General features: G+C 40.5%; 1 protein-coding gene across 8 annotated transcripts in view; it reads right to left on the minus strand.

Annotated features, from left to right (window-relative positions):
* ARHGEF28 (Rho guanine nucleotide exchange factor 28) overlaps positions 1-24,281 on the minus strand; it is a 194,482-nt gene that overhangs the window by 161,855 nt on the left and 8,346 nt on the right. For all 8 annotated transcript variants that reach the window (XM_073344266.1, XM_073344268.1, XM_073344263.1 and 5 more), the window contains exon 2: positions 18,444-18,487. In XM_073344266.1, the coding sequence (XP_073200367.1) occupies positions 18,444-18,476 (33 nt within the window). In that variant the 5' untranslated portion in view covers positions 18,477-18,487. The remainder of the gene's footprint in view (positions 1-18,443; positions 18,488-24,281) is intronic.

Genomic DNA, 24,281 nt, shown 5'->3' on the forward strand with positions numbered 1-24,281 from the left:
TCAGAACAGGGATGGGAAGAGGCAGATGGGTGGACACCAAGACCCAGGGGTGCCCCAAATTTCCCGGTGCCCTATGCAGCTGCTTATGCTGCATATGCCTAAGGACAGCCCTGCATAGGTAGCATTATCTCCTGCAAATTGTAACCAGACTTGTTTGTTTGAGCAATCAGCTGAAGTAGGACAGAGTGGACTTGTAGGTTCTAAAGTTTTACATTGTTTTATTTTTGAATGCAGTTATTTTTTGTACATAATTCTACATTTGTAAGTTCAACTTTCATTATAAAGGGATTGCACTACAGTACTTGTATTAGGTGAATTGAAATATACTATTTCTTTTATTTTTAACAGTGCAAATATTAGTAATAAAAAATAAATATAAAATGATTACTGTATACTTGGTATTCTGTGTTGTAATTAAAATCAATATATTTGAAAATGTGGAAAACATCCAAAAATATTTAAATTAATGATATTCTATTATTAACTGTGCATTTAATCACAATTAATTTTTAATCATTTGACAGCCTTACTAAATATTTTAAAGCAAATCACTTAAAAAAATTTTAGCTCAGTGATTTTTTTGGTCAGATAAGAATGGGTTAAAATGTCAAAATATTTTCTCTGAGCCATCACAAAGACCTTTGTAGCGAAGCTTAGCTGTAATTACAACAATACCTGAACAAAACCTGAGCCACCAAAAGGAGACAAATACCTGCCACTCCTTGTCCAGGTTAAGTAACAAAGGTTGGTTAACACAAACCAAGCATATTGTCTGCTCTATAACTAATAATTAAAAACAAGGACAAAAATAAAAACATGACCTATATCTTTAGGATCATTTATAACGTTGAGCATGCTTTCCTTTGCTGCTAAAGCTTAGTAAACAATTGCTGGTGATTTGTTCAAAAAGCATGTGACTACCTCTTTGAATGGAATGTAACTGGATACAAGGCTAAGCAGGTATTAAACCAACAACTACACATAAAGAGGAAGAGTATTAAATTAAACACAGACCAGCAAGCCAGAAGTTAAGAGAAAATAGCCCAACACGTTGTGTAGTCATTGACTTAGGAGCAAAGTATGACTAATAATATCTTACATAAAGTTTAAAAGAGTTTTTTTCCCCGTTTCTGTTGCTTAAAAAAGGAAATGAATAAATACAACTAATAGGGCTGTCAATTAATTGCAGTTAATGCATCTGATTAACGCAAACCAAATTAACTAGATTTTTAAAAATAACCACGATTAATGTCAGTTTTAATTGCGCTGTTTATAATAGAATGCCAATCTGAATTTATTATAAATATTTCTGGATGTTTTTCTACGACATATTCAAATTGGCATTCTATTATAAACAGTGCAATTAAAACTGACATTAATCGTGACTATTTTTTTAAATCTCATGATTAATTGTGATTATTTTTTTAATTGGTTGACAGCCCTAATAACTAAGTTCCTCCACATCCAACTACATGTACAAGCATTATCATCTATAAACACAAATACCCTGGAAACAGGGGATGCACTTTGATACACTAATGTCAAAAATAGTGTTATAAATTGTACAAGTTTACTCATATGCACTTATTACAAAAATTCAAATAGTAATATACAAATGGTCCTTTGAGTGTGTGAAAGCCACATCTTCAGCTGGTCTAAATTGGCAAAGCTCAACTGAAGTCAACAGAATTACATTGATTTACACCAGCTAACAATCAACTCTTGGAGTTTATGTTGTGAGCGTGTGCACAAGACACTAAGAAGTATGCTCCAGATATGCACACACACAAAAAAAAGCCTCGAGCATGTGTTTTGTTTACAAGCATATGGGTGGGTCTGAAAATAACACATGAGCTGTACACATCAAGCACTGGATTGAATAAATGCTTTTTTACAATGATGGAGCTTTGCAATGAAATTTACATGAAGAATTTCCATAGAAACCTCTTTCAAATAAGTGAAAAATTCCCCTTTTGCACAAGAAGATGCTGAGGTGGAAGAGTGGTGATAACTGGCAGCTGAGGCTTAGGGCTGTTCTCATAGTTCATGTCAAAACAGAGAGAAAAAGGAGTGAGGAGGATCCTTACAATTCTCAGAGCATAACGTATCAGTATTATCTTGTGTCGGGAAGCATTAGCAGAGGAATTTCCTGCTGAAGGCCCATAAAATGCCCTTTGATATGGAATTTCACCAGTTTGGTTTTGATTTATTTCACATTAAAAAGAAAAATAAATGTTGAGTCGCTGTTGCCACCTCTCTCCCATGTCAGTTACTTAACACCACGTCCAGAGGCCTTTTGAATAAATATTTATCTGCACAGGGAAAGCTGGCATGTATGTGCACAGAGACGATGGAGAGCCACTCTTTAAGCAGTCATTCATCGTGTAAATAGTGAACATAAGAAGCTATGTTACTTTCGTTTAATAAGCAAGATCAGATTGGCAGCAGCAGCACGTCTAGTTCTTACAAAAGAAAACCACAAACCTTATTTCTTCTCAGACTGTATCCTAAAATCATCTTCAGTGAAGTCCACTCATTCACTGGTCCTAGAAATATGTGGAGAGAACTAACATATTCCCACAATAGGTGTGTCAGATCAAGCCATACTTCCTGCTTGCTGAACCCACCACCTAGCCAAGAAGTGCTGACACAGGCTCACATGTGCTCACAGAAGTAGAAATGAACTCATGCACCTAAGAGCTGCAGGATTTAGCCCAGCAGTTCCCAAACATTTTCCATGCGTGACCCCATTTTCACAAATATTGCTTCCTGTGACCCCAGACAGCACCAAGGATGCCATTTAAAAATGGCATCCTCCGCTCAGCATGATCTCACCCGCATACAGTGTGTGTGAGGTTACGCTGCATGGAGGGTGCCATTTTGTAGAGCAAAATAGCGTCTTTCATGCCGCACGACCTCATTTATATGTTGCATCTGAGGTTACACTATGCGGAGGATGCCATTGTATAAAATGGTGTCCTCCACACACTTTGGATTGCCACGACCCCATTGGGTGATGAAGTGACCCCACTTGAGGTCATGACCCACAGTTTGGGAACTGCTAATTTAGCCCTTCATGTGGAAGATTCAATGAGGGAGGAATTAAAATCATAGAAGACGAGAGGAATGTAAAAGACCATTCATTTATGGCACAACCAAACACAATTCCTCTGAAATGGAAGAGATCCAGGACCAGCCAATGTGGCTTTAATACTTTGTCCTTGTCTTCATTGCAAAGTTAACTCAAGATATAACAAGTATTGTCTCAACTCACATCCTATCCACACACAAAAACCCTTAACAGAAGTGTGATGGTGCTTTTAACTCGAGTTGGATGGCCCGGCAGGATGTATGGACCAGTGGTTCTCAAACTGTTGGTTGGGGCCCCAAAGTGAGTCACAACTCCATTTTAATGGGGTCACCAGAGCTGGAGTTAGACTTGCTGGGGCCCAGGGCCAAAGCACAAGCCCCACCACCTTGGGCCGAAGCCCCACCGCCCTGGGCCAAAGCCCAAGAGCTTCAGCTCTGCATGGCAGGGCTTCGACTTTGGCCTCCTTACCCAGGGCGGTGGGGCTTGGGCAGGCTCAGGCTTCAGTCCCTCCTCATGTGGTCATGTAGTAATTGCTGTTGTCAGAAGGGGATTGCAGTGTAATGATGTTTGAGAACCCCAGTAAAAGCTAAAGCTGTAGTTAGCACAACTCGTCAGCTGCTAACACAACCGCTCTGCAACAGTGCACATGCTAGAGTGCTACAAGTCCTCCAAACTCTTCCCACAATTCTCCATGTGCACGGAAAGGACAGACAAGTTCTCCCACAATTCACTGGGAAAAAAATAATAGAGCTGCTCAACTTACTGCAGTGCAAAAAAACTCATAGGAAAAGCCCCCAGAAGTCTTAGTGCCACACATGAGTGAGTGTCCAGGACAGCTCGAGTGTTATTTCTCTGTGCAGCTGCCCTCACTCGAGCCAGGCTAACTTGAGAGAAGTAACTCAAGCATAGATAGCTCCAGTTAATGCTGCAGTGAAGACATTCCCACAGTGTCAAAGGTCTGAGGTTAAAATAAAATTTGTGCTGAAAATGCAACAAACAAAAGTAAGACAACAAATGAGATCACGTAATGCTTTCAGGGAAAGTAAAGTGGCAGAAGAAAAGCAAACTCCTCACCACAACCCAACCCCCAAGTTCCCTCTTTGGTCCTGATTCCAACTGTCAAACCCCCATCCCTAATTACCAACTGCTACCCAGCTATTAACTCTCCACAGCACCATCTTCCCACAACCTGGGGATGCCCTGGCCCTATCTCACTCTATCAGTCCCATTTAAACTGGTGTACCCCTTATTTCACCCTGCTCCTTCCAGCTTTGGGCTGCTGTTCCACCTCACTGCTCAGTCACTCCTTCTGCATGTAGAGCAGTTATGCTGGGAGAGATTTAGTACGCAAACAAACAAGACAGGAATTTACAATTAATTATGGTTGCACACAAAAACGGTGGACACTGTGTCATGCAGCAAGAAGGTAACAAGACCTCTTGCATAGGACTCTGGTGTGGAGACACCCTGAATATTACACTCAAGTCTGGGCATCACATTACCAGCTAAACACTGAAATCCCTCTGATTTATCACAGCACAGCAATAAAAATTACCAGGATACTGAAGGGATTAATACATAATGGAAGATTGAGGGCTTAAGTTCCTAGAGTACAACTTGTACAAGTGTCAAGTAAGGTGATGGCAAGGAAACCTAGTAGTTTATGAGTATTCAAAAGGTGTAATCCTCAAGGATGGAGAGGAGTTATTTATTGTGATACACAGAGATATAACTGGGAGTACTGGGACAAACTTCAGAAATTTAGGCTGAACATCCAGGAAAACTTAGTGAAAGTAAAAAGAAAAGGAGTACTTGTGGCACCTTAGAGACTAACAAATTTATTTGAGCATAAGCTTTCGTGAGCTACAGCTCACTTCATCAGATGCATTCAACTGTGGAATCAGTGGAGCTAATTAGGGAGGGCTGAGGGGAACAAACACCCTCTCCCCTAACCCCAAGATTTTTGGGTTTGCTCAAAGTTCCATAAGTCAAGGAGACGGGACGGGAAGGCATTGCCTGACCACTTTTAACCAATGGTCCCATTCTAAATTAGTATGCTGCTGCCAGAGCAATCCAAAGCTTTGCTCCAGCTGCATGGTCACAATGCCACAGAAATTTGACCCGGCCACCCCTCCATACAGAGTGGCGGCCAGAGCAAACTGCAGTGAATGGCATTGCGACCTGGTGCATGTGGTCACAATGACACTCAAATATGGCCTAGCTGTACCTCTGCCCAGACCACCAAGCCAAAATGGGATTGCAACCTAGCATACAGGGAGTCTGTTCCTATATGGCAGAGAGCATGGGAATCCTGGCGGCACCAGCTCATGCACCGTGTGGATAAGAGAGAGGGCAGACTCCCTGGCCGAGGCAGACCTGAGGTCCCTGATGGGGAGGGAACAAGCAGGGACCAGAATAAGGTCCCAGCCAGAGGGCAGGAGGGACCTGAATTTTCTCTCCCCCAAGTAATATTTGAATTGGCATCACTGTGTGGAATAGTCTTTAATGGAAATGGTTGCTCAGAAAACATAAAATGATATTTTTACAACAAGGTAAAGACAAATGTCTTTTATGTTCTAAACAACTGAACATATGACATATAACAAAGGCCTGGTTAAAAACCACCAACCTACAGCCGATCCCACGGGAGCCACTTCTCCAAATGTAAGGCTCATGCCAAGTGATCTCTGTGTCTTACAGACTTGTTTAGGCTGCCTGACCTCTTCAGAAGATCTTTTATGTCAGCATTATTTAAACTCAAAATACAGGCTAATGGTCCAGCCTCAGGGAAGAAACAGCAACCACAAACATTAACAAAATTATTAAAGAATAAAAGCAGACAGATGTGCCCATTAAATCGTTCCGAAATATTCAATGACCAGCTTCTCCCTGTAATCTCTTTTTAAAAAACCCAGCATAAAACAACACTATTCACATTGCTAAAGGTATAAATGGCAGCTAGGCTGAGGGGAAAGGAGCAGGGAGTTTTCAGATTCTCCCGCTTGGTGATGTAATCAATATAGCTGGAGAAGAGGGCAGCCAGGTCCTAACTCCAGTGGAGCTGCAGGCTGAAGATGGGGCTCACCTGGAGGCCTTGGACGAACCAGCCCAATTTTTCTGTCTGTGATCAAACCAGTTTTTAAACATTACACCACTCAATACACAGTTTGGGGGAAATCTTGTTCATTATTAGAAGCATCACTCAAGATTTCTCCTTTCCTTTCTCGCAACACCAATAAAAGCTAAAACTCACTACCTAGACTAAATCATACAAAATGTATAGAAACATATCTAAGAAACAAAAGAGCTACCTCAAGAACCTTATGAATGAGCTGTTGACAACAGCCAGCAAGTGTCCATCAATATGATATTTAATGCAAAATGGAGAGGAATTTCGAAAATTCCCCATCTCCCTAATTTTCACCTGTTTTACTGCCAACCATCAGAGACCCTTTTTTTTTTCTTTTTGATTTGCAAAAGGGCCATGAAGAGATATGTGCCCTCTGATTTTTACTATTAGCTGAAATAATTAAGACGACTCATTAGTTAGATTATTGTCTTCAGTTTACTTCATTGTAAATGGATAACCTTGATTATTTATTATTATATAATGTGTTTTTAAAAGTCCCCAGTAATTATTAGGGCCCCTATATGCTACGCACTGCACAAATACATAAGACGACACAGTCCCTGCCTTGCAGAGATTACAATCTAAAGACCAAATATTAAATAAAAGGGAGAGGAGAGGGATACACCATACAAGCAAAGTGGTCAGGGTGATGAGGGACATGGTTTGTCAGCTCCAATTCCTTCTCTTTTAAAATAGATCCCATTGTTCTAAATATATTTCCTCTGCACGTCTTATTTTGGCAGTGACTTTGCATATAAACATAGGCCAATAACGATGTTTGCACTTTTGTGTTCACACCAACCCATCTACCCACTAAAGGCCCAACCCAGCAGTCAATAGCAACACTCACTGGTTTCAATCAGATCTGGATCAAGCCCCACAAGTGGGGCTCTATGCATCAGTCAATGTAAATGGGAGATTAACATACATTATAAAAGGTCATCACATTTTAAATAGTGTTTTCATTTGTACAGCTTGAAATCACCCTTAAATATGACAGTTACTTTGGGCTGGTTGAACATCCAAACTATTGGCTAGAATTGTATCTGGCCCTAACATAGCTGAGCACAGGAGCAGAAAGGAGAGAGGAGCCTCCCTCAGTCTCCCAGGAGAAAGGTGGCAGGGAGTAGGCAGAGTTATGGCACTGTCCCCTCAAGTGCTTGCCAAAAGAATAGGGTGGACATGTGGGAGCATGAGGGAAGAAGTGTGCTGCACCCCATAAAGCGATCTCACAAGTTACCCTCCCCAGTATAATAGGACAGATCTGGGTGGAACTGTGACTCCAAGGAACTGTGACGCCTATGCTCACCATCCCTTCCTATGGGCTCTGTTCCTTCTAAGAGGGGCTCCTCTTACTAATCCAAAACCATTTAACTGCTAATATGAAAACAAGTGTCTAAATGTTTTCACGTTTAATTTATTCACATGTACAACAGCAGTTAATTTACCAAATGGGTCTAAGTATAATGGAAGCTGCCTACACAATTTTTCACTGTAAATGGCAAGTGTGGAATTATATCATATCCATTTTTTCCCCCTTCTCATGGACATCCTCCTTCTTCCCTGTGATTTTTCTGAAGGAGTTGGTTATCCAGTCCAAAGGGTAATCTCCTTTAGTCCTCATGCACTTTTTCATTCAGTTTTCGTTCAGACAAAATTCCCATTGAAGTCAATGGGAAATGTGCTTTCCTGAAATCTAACATCCATTCCCTATTATACTGTAGTTTGATTGTAAGATTTTTGGGGGGAGATTTTGTAAGATTTTTCACTGTATGTGAGTAAAGTGCCTAGTATAATGGGGCCCTGATCCCTGACTGGGGCATCTAGAGACTACTGTGACACAAATAATGATGAATTCATATAGTTCATGGTCACTAGTACCAAAATTCCCTACTCTCTCTTTTTCAATCAATTTCTCCCTCTCAAAGAGTAGACTCATTATCGTTTCTCCCTGGTATGATGCTGTGTTTTTTGGATCACAAAACGATCCTTTTCATAAGCAAGGATTCTCTTGGTGGACTCATGTTTTGCTGTGTTTCTTACCCACCAGATATCTGGGTAGTTAAAAATTGCCCATGAGTATGGCAGCCTGTGCTTTCAAAAACCTTGAAAGTCAGTCAAGGAATTTGTTGTTTTCACTCTCTATCCCAGGTGGCCTGGGGCGGAGCCCTGATGTAACTTTTCCTTTATTTCATTTTTCATTTCTCGTATCTTTAGGAAAAGATCCACCGACTAACTTTTTTAAAATCAGGCATAATTTTGTGTATGTTCTTATTCCGATACCATGTACTATAAAGGTACCTGTTCACAAACACCTGTAATGGGTTTCAGTTTGGGTCTTAACTATGCCCACTCACCCTACCAGAAAGAAATATCCTGAAAGAAGAAAATAATTAAGAAGTTAATTAACCTAACTAGCCCAGGTGTTTGCCCAAGCACCCCTGGAGAGAGGAAACGTCCTCTGAAAAGGTATCAAAGATCAAAAGAACTTTGAAATGCTTGTACCGTTGCAGAAGGAAATGAAGATTGTATCTCAAGGTATAATTAACTGAAGTAAGTTGTAATATATAGAGATGCCTTTATAGGGATAGGCTATACGTATGTTGACTTCTGAGAAAAACAGCCAACACAGATCTTGGCTACATTAGCATTTTGTTTCTAATTTCCCATCCCTTGCACTAGCAGCAAAGTTCCATCAAACAGGCTGCTAATGGCTGGTAGCATTTTAATCACACTATTGTCTACATATGCTCTGAGCGAGTTCTAGATGGCACACTTAATTTTGATTTAAAATGATATTTCGAAACAAAAACCGTCGTTTTGTTTCAGACTTTTGAAACAAAATGAAATATTTTACTTCATTTTCTAACTTTTACCAGCTGGAACAGAGTAAAAAGTGTGAAAACTGGGCCTTTCCACAATTTCCTCTAACAGCTAAAGGAGCGGGAATAAAAAAAGTGAGCGAATGGGAATCAGAAATCAGAATCAGAAAGGGAAACACATTTTTACAAACACGTGGATTCCAAAAATCCAAAATGAAATGACCTTCTTGTCAAAACAAAACAAATGCATTTATTTTTAGGGTCAAATCAGAATGAAATTTTTCATTTTCATTTATCCAAGTGGTAAATCTTATTTTCTTTTTTAATAAAAAAAAAAAGTTTATATTGTCTCTCTGGTGTTTTTTTTTCTTTTTTGACAAGACTACATTTCCCAGCAGGAAAGTTTATTGTGAGAAAAAGTTTGACCAGCTCTAATGGTCAGTTTCACTGTTTGCCTGGTATAGCCTGTTAGCCAATTTCCTCTGTTGCTTACATGGGTCTTTAATACAGCAGAACTGAATGGGATTTTTTTTTTTTAAATAGGAGAGTTTGATTGTAAAATCATAAAAATTGGCAGGGAAACTAAGGGGCAGATGTAGTACCTGAAGCTTCTGCTAACTCCTTTTTTTTTTTTTTAGACAAGATTTCAAGTTGACACTCTCCTTTTAGGTTTCAGAGTAACAGCCGTGTTAGTCTGTATTCGCAAAAAGAAAAGGAGTACTTGTGGCACCTTAGAGACTAACCAATTTATTAGAGCATAAGCTTTCGTGAGCTACAGTGAGCTGTAGCTCACGAAAGCTTATGCTCAAATAAATTGGTTAGTCTCTAAGGTGTCACTAGTACTCCTTTTCTCTTTGTGAATACAGACTAACACGGCTGCTACTCTGAAACCTGTCATAAAGACCCAGTATCTCCAAATTGCTCTCCTGGCCTCTTCTCCCCTGGAGCAACATGGCTCCTTCTGGAGAACAGCCTCGCAGAAGCAGAAGAGGATTTCACAGCACAGAAGGTGAATCTGCTTGATTATACAAACTGGGGCACTGTTATGTTCTACAAGGAAATATCTGCAACTTTGTGAGTTGATGGTGCCTCAGGCCTTGTGTATAGTGGTGATGGTGGCGTCTAGGGTACATGTAGCTACATGCAGCAGTAAAAGGCAGGCTGCATCCACACTGTGGTATGCAGCTACACACAGCAGTGAAAGGCTCTGGCAGTGGGAAAAGGGCTCCAGAATCTGCCAGAGACTTTCCCCCTGCCGCTGCCAACCAGAACCTGCCCTGCTGCTGGAGTCTTTTAGTGGCGGGCAAAGGCTCCAGCAGCTTCCTGCTGCCGGAGCCTTTCCCCACTGCAGGGAGTCAGCAGGACACTACCTGCTAAAAAGAGCAGAGTAGACAAGGGAGGCTCAGCTTGGGCATGCAGGGAGCGGTGTAGGGTATATACCTTAAGGTTCTGGCATGTCTTTACTCTATTCACTTAAGCTGTACTGTCTACACTACTATTTATACCTGGGCTGGGGGGCATGCAGTGTATGTACTTCACAGGCCCCATAAGTGTAGACACAGCTTTAGAGCCTATCCAGCACCTTTGCAGCCCCAGCATACCTCCTCCACAACCTGTGGAGAGCTCTGACTTCAAAGCTGGCCGGAGTGACTTGAGGGGAGGAGGGGGAGCATACAATGGCGCCACCACATCTGCACTACCTGAATAGTTTCCAACAGGTTTTTATAGGAATTTGTTCCCTTCCATGCACATCAGCAGAGGGGAACATAGGGCCTTAAGCCCTAAAGCAAGCATATAGGGCAGTGGATACACGCAGGGTGCAGGTCTGTTGAGTAAGAATGTATCATTTCTACATACTCACTTTTCTGACTAACTGTACTTTAAATAAATAAAGATGACAGTGTCACCACTGAATAATGTTAAATGGACAGCCGGCAAACACCGGAAGTCTGGTTTTTAAATAAGGAAGTACGTCTAATCATTTGAAAAGTTTTGAGAAACTACAAACATCCTCCCATAATGCAAGAAACATAAGCTAAGGGGACTGACAGAGAATGTCAGAATCCAAGGGAAACTTGGAACCAATGACCCACGCTTGTTCAATTCAGCAGAGTAAGCGATAGGGTCATAGAAAACAGCAGTATGGTATTTCAGGAAAGCACATTTTGAGGACCAAAGGTATCTAGTGAGTAAGGTGCAGTCGGAGGTGAGAAGGGAGGGAGACACCATGCAGTTCTGCAGCCCTCCTACCAGACTGGAGCTTTCTCTCCTGATAGATCTCAAGGACATGCCCCTGTCTCTTCCACTGTCCTCCAAACCCCATCCCCCTGAGTGCAGCATCTGTCAGAGTCTCAGTGCAGTGTACTTTACAGACTTCTCTGAGCCCTCTGTCTCCGTTCTGTGAGTTTTACTGTCCCCATGACCGTCTCTCCCCCATAGCAGCATGACACTTCCTGAAATATTTCTGAAGTATTTACTCTACCAGTGCTTAAAGATCAATGTGGAGAATCAATAACATTCCTAAAAAATAGCTACTTACTGCTAAATAAAAAGCCTGGCTTCTTATATGCAGCCACTTGCTTTTTTGTAGGTTAGCAATTATTTTCAGTTATGGACTATAGTAGACTTCCCTTATTTCAAACCTTTTAAGTAAGGCTGTCGATTAATTGCAGTTAACTCACGCGATTCACTCAAAAAAATTGATCATGATTAATTGCAGTTTTAATCACACTGTTAATAGAATACCAACTGAAATGTATTAAATATTTTGGATGTTCTTCTACATTTTTATATATATTGTATTCCATATTGTAACTGAAATCAAAGTGTATATTTTATTACAAATATTTGCACTGTAAAAATGATAAACAAAAAAAGAAATAGTATTTTTCAATTCACCTCTTTCAAGTCCTATAGTGCAATCTCTTTATTGTGAAAGTGCAATTTATAAATGTAGATTTTTTTTGTTACACAACCGCACTCAAAAACAAAACAATGTAAAACTTCAGAGCTTGCAAGTCCACTCAGTCCTACTTCTTGTTCAGCCAATCACTAAGACAAACAAATTTGTTTACATTTAGAGGAGATAATACTGTCCTCTTCTTATCTACAATGTCACCAGAAAGCAAGAACAGGCATTTCAATGGCACTTTTGTAGCCTGCATTGCAAGGTATTTATGTGCCAGATATGCTAACCATTTGTATACCCCTTCAAGCTTCTGCCACCATTCCAGACAACATGTCTTCATGCTGATGATGCTTGTTAAAAAAAAATGCGTTAATTAAATTTGTGACTGAACTCCTTGGAGGAGAATTGTATGTCCCCTGCTCTGTTTTACCCACATTCTGCCATATGTTTCATGTTACAGAAGTCTCTGATAATGACACAATACATTTTGTTCATTTTAAGAACACTTTCACTGCAGATTTGACAAAACGCAAAGAAGGTACCAATGTGAGATTTCTAAAGTTAGCCACAGCACACGACCCAAGGTTTAAGAATCTGAAGTGCCGTCCAAAATCTGAGAGGGACGAGGTGTGGAGCATGCTTTCAGATGCCTTAAAAGAGCAACACTCCGATGCGGACACTACAGAACATGGACCACCAAAAAGGAAAATCAACCTTCTGCTGATGACATCTGACTAGATGATGAAAATGAACATGCATCGGTCTGCGCTGCTTTGGATGGTTTTCGAGCAGAACCAATCATCAGAACGGACACATGTCCCCTGGAATGGTGGTTGAAGCATGAAGGCACATGTGAATCTTTAGCGCATCTGGCACATAAATATCTTGTGATGTCAGCTACAACAGTGCCATGAGAACACCTCTTCTCACTTTCAGGTGACATTGTAAACAAGAAGTGGGCAGCATTATTTCCTGAAAATGTAAACAAATTTATTTATCTGAGTGACTGAACAAGAAGTAGGACTGAGTGGACTTGCAGGTGCCAAAATTTTACATTGTTCTATTTTTGAATGCAGTTTGTTTGTACATTATTCTATATTTGTAAGTTCAACTTTCATGATACACAGACTGCACTACAGTATTTGTATTTAGGTGAACTGAAAAAACTATTTCTTATTTTTTTACAGTGCAAAAACTTGTAATCAAAAATAAATATAAAGTGAGCACTGTACACTTTGTATTCTATGTTGTAATTGAAATAAATATATTTGAAAATGTAGAAAACATCCAAAATATTTAAATAAATGGTATTTTATTATTGTTTAACAGTGTGATTAATCACGATTAATTTTTTTAATAACTTGACAGACCTACTTTTAACATCTTGCATGTGTTTCATCAAATGCTGGTTTTGTCCCTGTCACTTTACTCTGTTCAAGATAAAAATTAAAATAATAAATTTTAAGAGAAGAAAACAAAGATACTATTAAAAGTTCAAGTTACCTACATTGTAAAACTACATTGACTCAAATGATATATCTTAATTATTGGACAGATGGACTACCCAGAATCACATGATGTTATTTTATTAATCAGGTGTTATTGGTTTGAGTAATCCTGAACATTTGTGTGGTTTACAAGGGAATCTTCTGTAATGTGGACTATAATACTTTGCTCTTGAGAGCTGGAAACGGATCTTTCAATTAACTGAAAAACATGTGCCTGAAACCTCTAATTTTCTCTGTCATTATAATTTATTTTTGAAACCATGACGTTTAAAGGTGTGGTAATTAGATTATGATCCTGTTGCTGTCACTGAAATTATGTATATGGAAAATGTATCAAGATAATGCATTCTCCAAACTGAGGAATAACATGGACCATATGTATTTCATTATACTTCACATAAAATCAGATAACCTAACATTGACTGACTTTTCTGAATATATTTCCTTTTAAATAACAAAAAATAAACAGAAGTCATTATTCATTTGACCAGATTAGACTATACTATGCTGGTAAGATCTTAGACTTGCAAAGAATTTCAGGTATTGAGTGACTATTCTAAATAACACTCCATTATACATACCAATCTCAATAAGTCTCCTGAAGGCTTTTAATGATAGCTTGCACACAGGTGGTTAAAAATTCACCTCCTACCTGAACTTCATGATTATTAGAGTTACAACAGAATAACATAATACTAGACGTACCCTATGATTATTCTGTTCTAATTATTATTATTCATTATTAGAATACATCACTGAGGCGGTCTTATATTTACTTCAGATATTCTCAGATTATAGGCAGTATAGTCCAGTGGATACCAGTGAACACAGATGCTAAAAATAATGGGAAAGAGTTTGAAAAGCAAACACTCCATGGGCCCATTTAGCCCTAATACGTAGAGCCCAGCGTAGATACAAAAATGTGGATCTGCATCCACCAGGATCAACCCGCAATCTGACCCACGATCCACTAGCTGTCTTTTACCTGTATCCACATCCACAACTGAAGCTGCAAGCCGTCTCACAAGGTCTAGTGACTGGGGGGATGAGGGGTTGAGGGAAGCTGGGGGAAGGCAGCGGAGAGGCGAGGAGGAAAGAAGCGAGTGGGGGGGCAGGGTCTTGTGGGGAAGAGGCAGTGCGAGGGTTGGGACTGGGGGTAAGGGGCAGGGTCCCGAGGAGAAGGAGCAGCGTGGAGCGGGGGGCTGGGGGAAAGGGGCACTGCATCGCGTGCTGCTCCTGGGGGCTCTCAAGTGACAGCACATGGCAGCAGCAGTGCGTGTTGCCTCACAGTGGTGCAGAGGGGTGGGGCACCGGGGCCCCGCCTGCTCCAATCCCAATGGGCAGGGACACACCTGGCTGCCCAGGAGCCAGAGGGCCAGGCCCAGGACTAGGTGCTCAGCCAGTGCTGCCGGGCCAGGCCATGGTGGGGACACTGGTGCTCCCTAAGGGGCTCAAGCTGCTGGACAGGAAGTGACGCGGTGAGTGGGTGCTGGACAGCCCCGACTCCGACCTGCTGCCCAGTCCCAGCCACTGGCTGCCAGCCCCGAGTGTGCTGCGCTCCCTGGGTTGCCCAAGCCAGATGCCGCAGGCCAGGTGCCACTAGCAAATAGAGCCCTGCATGGTTGTATCTGCATCGGATCCACCAGCCGCAAAAATGGTGCACAGCTATCTGCATATTTGCAGGGCTCTACTAATACGAAGTAGATAAGTCAGTCTTGAAGTACAACCAGTGCGTTTTTCCTTTTCTGCCAGTTTTCATTGTGAGATTCTCCAACAGACTGAGTGGAGAAGACATTGAGCTAAAAATAATTCTACTCCTATTGGACATAATACCTTACAATGTAACACTGAATTTTTCAAGTTACATGTGCTCAGTATATAAGCATCATCATTTTTCATTCTGTGTCCCCCTCTCCCATTTCCCTCCCCCCACCACCACCTCCTTCAAAAGAGAGAAACTCAATTATTTCCATTATTTTTCTAATTAATGCAAAAACTCACCTCAGGCACCTCTTCAGAGTCTTCTTAAGAGACCAAAAATCAGAGTATTTCAGACAAACTCAAAAAGCCAGAAAACTGCTTCATGAAAATGGACAAAAGAACTAATTTCACATCTAATTTAAATACTGACTAGATTGTGATTTCCATGAAAGCCATGCAAATAAGGCAGGAGTTGCGTCTTGGAAGTTCCGTCTATTAGAGCACATGTACACTAATTGGACCTGGCTAAAAGAAAATACCCTTATTCAAGGGTTCCTTCATAGAGGATAGAACAGACTTTTTGGTTGTTTTCAGATCTAAATTGAAAATTATCCAGGCAGGGAAAAATATGACTGGCAAGATCCTTAGGAAAGAAGCCTGTCGCCTGTGAATCTGACGGGGGATGCACAGAAATAGACTCCACCCTCCTGTTGAGCCTCAAGAGGTCTGTCAGGGAGTTCCCAAGACCTACAGTTTATAGGAACCATCTCTCTCTCCCATTGGCCCCAGGAGGCAAGTAGGGTCCTCCATGAGCCCTAGAAGATTTTCATCTCCCAACCCCTCTATGCCAGTCTTAATAGGCTATTCAGGGATGTCTTGAACTCCAGCTTCTGAGAGACTTACAAAACTCATCAGGACACTAGCTGCTCCAGGAGCTCCCTCCACTAATCCTAGGAAGTGCAAAACTCACAATCACTCATCCTGGCGGGAATCTTTAGTGCCCTCCCAAACCACAACCACCACCCCAGCAAGCCTCAGAGGAATAGTTGGCAGCTGTCCAACTGCAAACCAAATTATGCTCATGGGGCCTCCAATAAGAACATAAGAATAGCCATACTGGGTTAGACCAAAGGTCCATCTAGCCCAGTATCCTGGCTTCTAACAGTGACCAAAGCCAGGTGCCCCAGAGGGAATGAACAGAACAAGTAATCATCAAGCGATCCATCCCATCACCCATTCCCAGCTTCCGGCCAAAGAGACTAGGGACACCATCTGTCATAAATATAAAGGGAAGGGGAAACACCTTTAAATCCCTCCTGGACAGAGGAAAAACCCTTTCACCTGTAAAGGGTTAAGAAGCTAAGATAACCTCGCTAGCACCTGACCAAAATGACCAATGAGGAGACAAGATACTTTCAAAGCTGGAAGGGGGAGAAACAAAGGGTTCTCTCTGTCTGTGTGATGCTTTTGCTGGGACCAGAGCAGGAATGCAGGTCAGAACTCCTGTAAAAAGTTAGTAAGCAATCTAGCTAGATATGCGTTAGATTCTGTTTTGTTTAAATGGCTGATAAAATAAGTTGTGCTGAATGGAATGTATATTCCTGTTTTTGTATATTTTTGTAACTTAAGGCTTTGCCTAGAGGCATTCTCTATGTTTTGAATCTGATTACCCTGTAAGGTATTCACCATTCAGATTTTACAGAGGTGATTTGTTTACTTTTTCTTCAATTAAAATTCTTCTTTTAAGAACCTGATTCCTTTTCATTGTTCTTAAGATCCAAGGGTTTGGGTCTGTGTTCACCTATGCAAATTGGTGAGGATATTTATCAAACCTCTCCCAGGAAAGGGGGTGTAGTGCTTGGGGGGATTTTTTGGGGGCGGGAAAGACGTTTCCAAGTGGGCACTTCCCCTGTTCTTTGTGTAACACTTTGGTGGTGGCAGCGTTTAACCTAAGCCGGTAAGAATAAGCTTAGGAGGTTTTCATACAGGTCCCCACATCTGTACCCTAGAGTTCAGAGTGGGGAAGGAACCTTGACACCATCCCTGCCCAAATAGCCAAAATAGGCTTATCTGGGACTAAGAAATCCACTAAGGTTTATGTGTGGTTGAGGATGACCTTCAATGAGCCTCCCAAAGCTCAAATATAGTGATGGGCACTCACTGATTCTAAAGTTTGGGGGATTAACCCAGCAACCCTCTTAAGGCCTGCAGGGGGGCTGATAAGCCCCCCTAAGGCTCACTACGGGTTCTCCTCTCCTGAAAAGCTCAGTAGCTCCACAGGAAAGAGGGAATGCCTGGCCCCTAACCACCAATCCAAACCCTGCTCTCTACAGCCCCTTAGACTGAGCAGGGGGCTTGGAAAAGAAGAGGATCAGAAGGATACCCCCTTTCTTGTGAACTTTCTGAGGTCTGCAGGAAAGGAGAACCCCAGAGAGCTTTAGGAGGCTCATCATCCCCACTGCAAGCCTTTTTGCAACCATTTTCTCCTTCTTCCATCAATAAGGCTCTCAACAGGTTACAACATTTGGAGGTCTACATTTACAAGGAAAAGAGATGTTGTTGTTGTTAATGAAAGAGCAGAACTCCAGCAGTCCTTTGATGACCAAATATTAAGCTTGCTGCAGCAGAAAGCACCATTACAAATCTGAACATTAATAACTTTTGAAATTAAAAGTTTAATCCTCTAACTTTTCATCCTGGACACCAGATCACAGGTAAGGAGCCCAGTAAACTAAATTTTATTCACTGTATGTCTTATTTTGCTTCAAAGTCAGATGGCTTTTTGAACTCTGGTGAGTGCATCTATTTTTAGGGTGTCATCATGCAAAAATTTCTTGTCCAATCGCTCCACATTTTGTTGAAAAACTGTTCCTTAGCCCCAAATATAAACTACCAATTTTGAGACTGAGAGGACTTTTGTATATGATGAGGAAGGAAAAGGTGGGGGGGGGACAATGAAAAATTTGGGTTTATAGCAGAAACACAGTTGCAACTTTAAACTATGGAGTAGCTCCCGAAGTATTATCTATGTTTCTAAGTACTGAAATTAAGAAAATCTAAAATAATGACCATGAAGGGAATTTTAAACTGACTTCAGCAATGGGAGCCATAACATTCAAAGAGCATTATCCCCAGAAACGCCTGAATTAGAAAGCAACTTTCAGCGGCCTAAAGTCTCAGTCAACCAGAGAACAGCTTTCTGTTTCATTCATTCTGCCTTGAATAAGCTGTTATCGAAAAGAAAGAGCCTCTTAGGGCAAAAGCCTAATGTTGTAGAACTTACATAAAGAGGTACTTCAGTGCAGCTCAGCTTCATTGTTACAGCATCTACAAACAGAATAAACCAGAGTAATTATCACACACTGAATCATGGGGCACTGATACTATTCAGGTTCTTATAGCACGCCAATCACCATGGTGTCTGAATATCCTCCAGAATGAGGACATTAAGAGACTAACTTTATCAAATGTGCAGTTCTTCTCCAGTTTCTTACCTCATGGGAAAAAGAAATGCATGTGTATTTCTGGAGGAGGGGTCGTTTCTAGTTAATATGCTGTGTGTTTTTTTCAATACTATACACAGTAAACTAAACAAAACAGGTCAGTGAACATTTCTGAGTCCAGCCACCAAGATGTTAATATTGACAATAAGTGAAGTATTAAAACTTGTTGAGTATATCGGAGGCAGAGAAAGGAATTGTGAATTTGATCCAGGGATGTAGTTGCACCTACTCTTGTATTTAACACCATAAATCAAGTGTCTGGTTTTTGGGTGTGTTTTTTTTTAACTCCTTCATTTAAGAACCCCACAGGCTTCAGTCTGTCATTGGTTACCTGAAAAAGCACGTAAAGTGACAAGCAACTGCTTAGAGTAATTTAACAAATGCATTTTAGATGATCAATTTCAATTATTACTATTTTAATATAGTCAAGATAACACTGATTTCTAGTATTATATTATGATTTCCTTTTCCAATGCATCCACAGAGACCATTCCCTAAATTTAACATTTTTTAAAAAATTAGAAAAAAATCAAACTGGAAGCAACCAAGCCTTTAGAAAGCCCAGGCAGACATATATACTTACAAATCCTCTTCCTCAACTCACTGAAACAGAGAAAAAAAAGCCTGTCCGAAAAGAAGGCTGTCTCAACTCAGATGTGGCTATGCTGTTAAAGTTGAACCCTTTCCAGTAATAATATGATTATGTTGTGCATAGCCTGCTCACGCATATGGATAGCCTGCTATGAGTCAGATATAATTGGAATGTTTCCCCTTTTACATACTGCAAAATTTACTTATAGAGTTTCCACCATGAACAAAAAACTTCTTTAGCAAATGGTTTATTTATACTAGTCTCATACAGCCCATCTTTTCATATGCACACAAGCAAAACTGGGCATGCTGCTATGTTTTGATTTTCACACAATTTTGACAAATAGGCAAACTCCTTTGCAAGAACCTTGAGCACAAATGTCAAACGAAGGCCAGTCTTTCACACCATAAGCTTTGTAGATCTCCCCCTATTTCGTACTCATTCTGAAACCAATGTCTGGATTAACAGGTCAGGCATTGTCTGCTAACCCCTCCCAAACAGTAGTCAAATGAAGTCAATATTTAGTCAATAGCTACATTCAGATAGAAGCTCTTGTTTTGTTTTGTTGGGGGGAGGGGGTAGGAGGAGGAAGTTGGTTTCAAGGTGCTTTGTTCTGACTGCCAAGCACAGACAAGGTTCTTTAGTTATTCTGCAGACAGCCGTGAATCTGACCCAAACTGAGATTAACATCTGAAGCACACTCGTGTTTGTGCAGACTAAAGAGGGTTACGAAAGGTAACCCAAAAAGTTGTTTCTTGAGGAATTATCAAATACACTGGTTTTCCAAAAGTATCATATTTCAGAAAGGATGAAGCCCATTACCTCCTATCTTGGATCTCTCATCAAGCCACAGTTATTGCCACCAACATGTTATATTTATAAACAAGTCAGCAGCAACTGCATCATTTGGTGTCATGCATGACAATGAAAAGAAAGGCATGTCACATCTGCTTTTGAGCGGCAACATGACAGCTAACAGAATCTCCACAACGTTTCTCTTCTATTTTCTGGAGAATCTATTAATCTCCAATTGTCCATGTACATAAAGGAGTACACAGACCATCAGACTTAAACCCACACAACCTCTTTTACAACATGAACACTGACCCTCACATAAATCGCAGTAGCATCTCAATAAAACAAAACATGCATCTAATTATGGTCACACAATAGATATAATTCCAAGAGATATACACCAACCCCCTCTCATTCTGCATGAGTGCACAGGGGGATGGGAAAGGCAGGGCTCCCTATGTCCTCTTCCTATTCCAGTGCACTTATGCAAGAGGAGGCATAATTTAGTACCTAATTTGGGGATTATGGTAGTGCCAATGGTCAGACTTGTACAACTCTTAATTTATTAGGAAGTGAAGTTCATACCATGTATACAGCACACACAATAAATAAAATTCACTTTAAACATGGACCTAGCACATACATTTCCTCATGCTTTATTTATATGCTATTTAGATCATAGGCTCTTCAGGACAGGGATCTTCTCTTCATATCCACACATAAAAGTGTCTAGCATAATGTTGATGCCATAGAGACAATAAATAATATAAATACAGTAGGTCATTTGAATGGCAATTTCCCCTAATAAATTATGCTTACTAACCTAGCCTTCCAGTTATTAGGATTAATTGGTTAATGATTGTTTGTATAGCACTTCAAAAATGTAAATCACAATTAACATACTAAGAAGCTTTTACATTTCCAATGAGGCCTTGAATTTGACCTTTGATCTTGCTCACATGAGATGTATACCCATATGAAGATCAAAAATACACATAATTTTTATTGAACCCCTAGTGTGTCACTGAGTTAACAAGAACAAACTCATAGAATTCAATAATATCTAAATTTTAAATTTATTTACACAAAAGATCAATTTCTCAAGTAGACAGTTTTATTAGTATTTTTATATTCTTCTAATAAATACCCATAACCTGCAAACTGCCTAGCCTTATGAAAATGTTAAATGTGGTGTAGAATGCTGGCTGTACTGGTTTAAAACATACTTGTGATTGTCTATAAACAAACTTTATAATCACCAACTTTTAATGGTGTTTCTTAGAAACAAAAGGGCATCTAATTGATCGTCTTTTCACTTCCTGCATAGGAACCTGTTAACATTAACATATATAATAATAATGTTCTAAGCAAACAGTTCTGCTTTGCTGTTTTTTTTCACATTTGTTTTGATGGCAGTTGTTGTTTAGAAAAAGTTCCACTCAAGTGATCCAAGTCTTCCCCCCAGTGCTAAGCCCAAGTCACTCACCTGGCTGCTGGGAATCACTGAAATTCACTAAAAACAAATGCAAAGCACTATATTTAGGAAGGAAAAAATCAAGTGCACAGCTACAAAATTGGAAATAACTAGCTAGGCAGTAGTACTACCAAAAAGGAACTGGGGGTTATAGCAAATCACAAATTGAATATGAGCCAACAACGTGATACTGCTGCAAAAAAGGTAAATGTCATTCTGAGATATGTTAGCAGAAGTGTTGTCTACAACAGTGGTTCTCAACCAGGCATCCGGGGCACCTGGGGGGCTACGAGCAAGTTTCAGGGGGTCCATCAAGCAGGGCCGGCATTAGATTTCCTGGGGTCCAGAGCAGATAGCCAAAGCCCCACCACATGGGACTGAAGCCCAGGGCCCTAAGTCACGTTACCCAGGGCTGAAGCCGAAGCCTGAGCAATGTAATTTCATGGGGGCCTCTGTGTCATGGGGCGCCAGGCAATTACCATGCTTGGTGCCCGTTAGTGCCGGACCTGTCTTTTATATACAGAAAACCTGTTATTGTGGCACAAGTGGCCCATGGAGTTTTTATAACACGTTTTGCGGGAGAGGAGCTCAGAAATAAAAAAGTTGAGAAACCCTGGCCTACAAGACATAGAAGATAATTGTTCCATTCTATTCATCACTTGTGAGGCTTCAGCTGGAGTATTGTGTCCAGTTTCAGGCACCACAGTGTAAGAAAGATATAAACAAATTAAAGAGTTCAAAGGAGAGCAACAAAAATGATAAAAAGTTTGGAAAACATGACATATGAAGAAAGGTTGAAAGAATTAGACACTTTTAGTCTATAGAAGAGAAGACTGAAGGGAGACATGATAGCAGTCTTCAAATATGTTGAGGTCTGTTACATAGGGAATGGTAATCAATTATTTCTCCCTGTCCACTAAAGATAGGTTAAGAAGTAATCAGCTTAGTTTGCAGGAAGGGAGATTCAGGTTAGATACTAGGGAAAAATGTTTATCTATAAGACTATTAAGCTCTGGAACAGTTTACCTAGGGAGGCTGTGGAATTCCCACCATTGGAAGTTTTAGGAACAAGCTAGACAAACCACCTTTCAGGGATGGTGGATGTGTACTTCATCTTGCCTCAGCATGGCAGGATGGACTAGACGACCTCCTGTGGTCCTTTCCAGCCCTGCATTTCTATCATTCTATGACTACAGAAGAAATCCTCCCACCGTGGCCATGGAACCAGAACAAAGTTGCTCTGTAGTCACTACTACAGCCTAAGGAATGGAGGAGATTTCCAGGGTCCTGACACCACATCACCCACCATCTCTGGAGGATTCATGAAGCAGCAGATTCTCCAATGCCAAGCCAAACTGCCACCACAGACTAACTGCACAATTGCACTGAGAGGCACTAGGCAGTAGCTACACTGAGCACGAGTGCAGACCCCATGCGATTTCCTGCTATACACACATCCCTCCACATAGTGGAACTACATGAGTTCCCTTGTGTCAGGGGTCAATCTGGGTGATGGGAGAGAAAATTGAGAAGGATTTGGACCTAAAAAACCACCATTTCCAATTTCAGCCTTCTCCCACTGAAGTTAAACTCCCATTAACTTCAACAGCGGCAGGATCAGCCTATAAATCAGATCTTTCCTCATTATACGCAAATTTGAGTCAGTTCAGTAGTGAACTTGACAAAAAACGCACATGATTATGTGCCATAATTTGGAGAAGTCCAAGGCATAGGCTTGTTGTCCAATCTAGTTGAATATCTGCACTTTATCTAAGAAAATCTGCACCAAGTACATCAATTTACACTCTCTTACCACTGGAGCAAATGGGAAATCTGTGAATTTAAGAATTGTTGTAGGTAAATTCTATCAGTGATTATCCCCAAAGTTTAAAAGAATAGAATTTACCCAAAAAGGGTTTTGAAAATGTCTAGTTTGCCACTTTCCCCAATGGAAATTGAATTTTTTGTGTCCTAACCTACTTGAGATGGTAAAGAATGTTTATTACTTTTATCGTAGTAAAGATACATTTTAACAATTTTTACCTATTTACTTTACAAGAATCTTAAATTACATTTCAGTTTCTTTTTTTTTAAATACACGACTGCTTTTAGTTTTTAAAACTGTGTTTTTTCCAAATACCGGAGGTACCTTTAATAAGGGACCCAGCAAGGAAATCTGTCACTGGAAAATGTGAATGGAAGTGTGTCATGCGGAGAACATGTTAATGGAAAAGGTTTCTGTTATCAAACCTTTTCAGTTTGTACATACTAGAGAAATTAGATAATGGAAAGTACACAGGAGAAATTCCAGTAATAATGCCTTTTATCGTGCTTGACAAGGTGATCATCGGACATTACTTTATTAATGGTGTTTTTTTCAAACGAGAATTTTCTGAATCTTATTTGGATTGCAGCAGCGCCTACTGTGTGTTAGATGCTTTCTAAAAGGAGAAGGACATATTTTCTGATCCAAAGTCAAAGGCCCTGATCCCACAAGTTGGCCTGCAGCTCAGTATTTGAGCCTTGCCTTCCCCAAAAATGAGGTACTGCACTGTGATCCAGGAGAGGCAAACTGCTGCACCATTAAACTAGGGGCTCCACACAGGTAAGCAGTTTGAACTGCCTAGATCAGATTCAGAATCAGGATTGGAGCATCCATCATTTAGTGTTTGTAAGCCTTTCAGAATAAAGTATAGTACAAAAGATAAATTAAATTCATATTTCTATTGTCTCTTAAACTGTATATAGAATACAAAG

Source organism: Lepidochelys kempii, chromosome 5, assembly GCF_965140265.1.
Source record: "Lepidochelys kempii isolate rLepKem1 chromosome 5, rLepKem1.hap2, whole genome shotgun sequence".
NCBI lineage: Eukaryota > Metazoa > Chordata > Testudines > Cheloniidae > Lepidochelys > Lepidochelys kempii.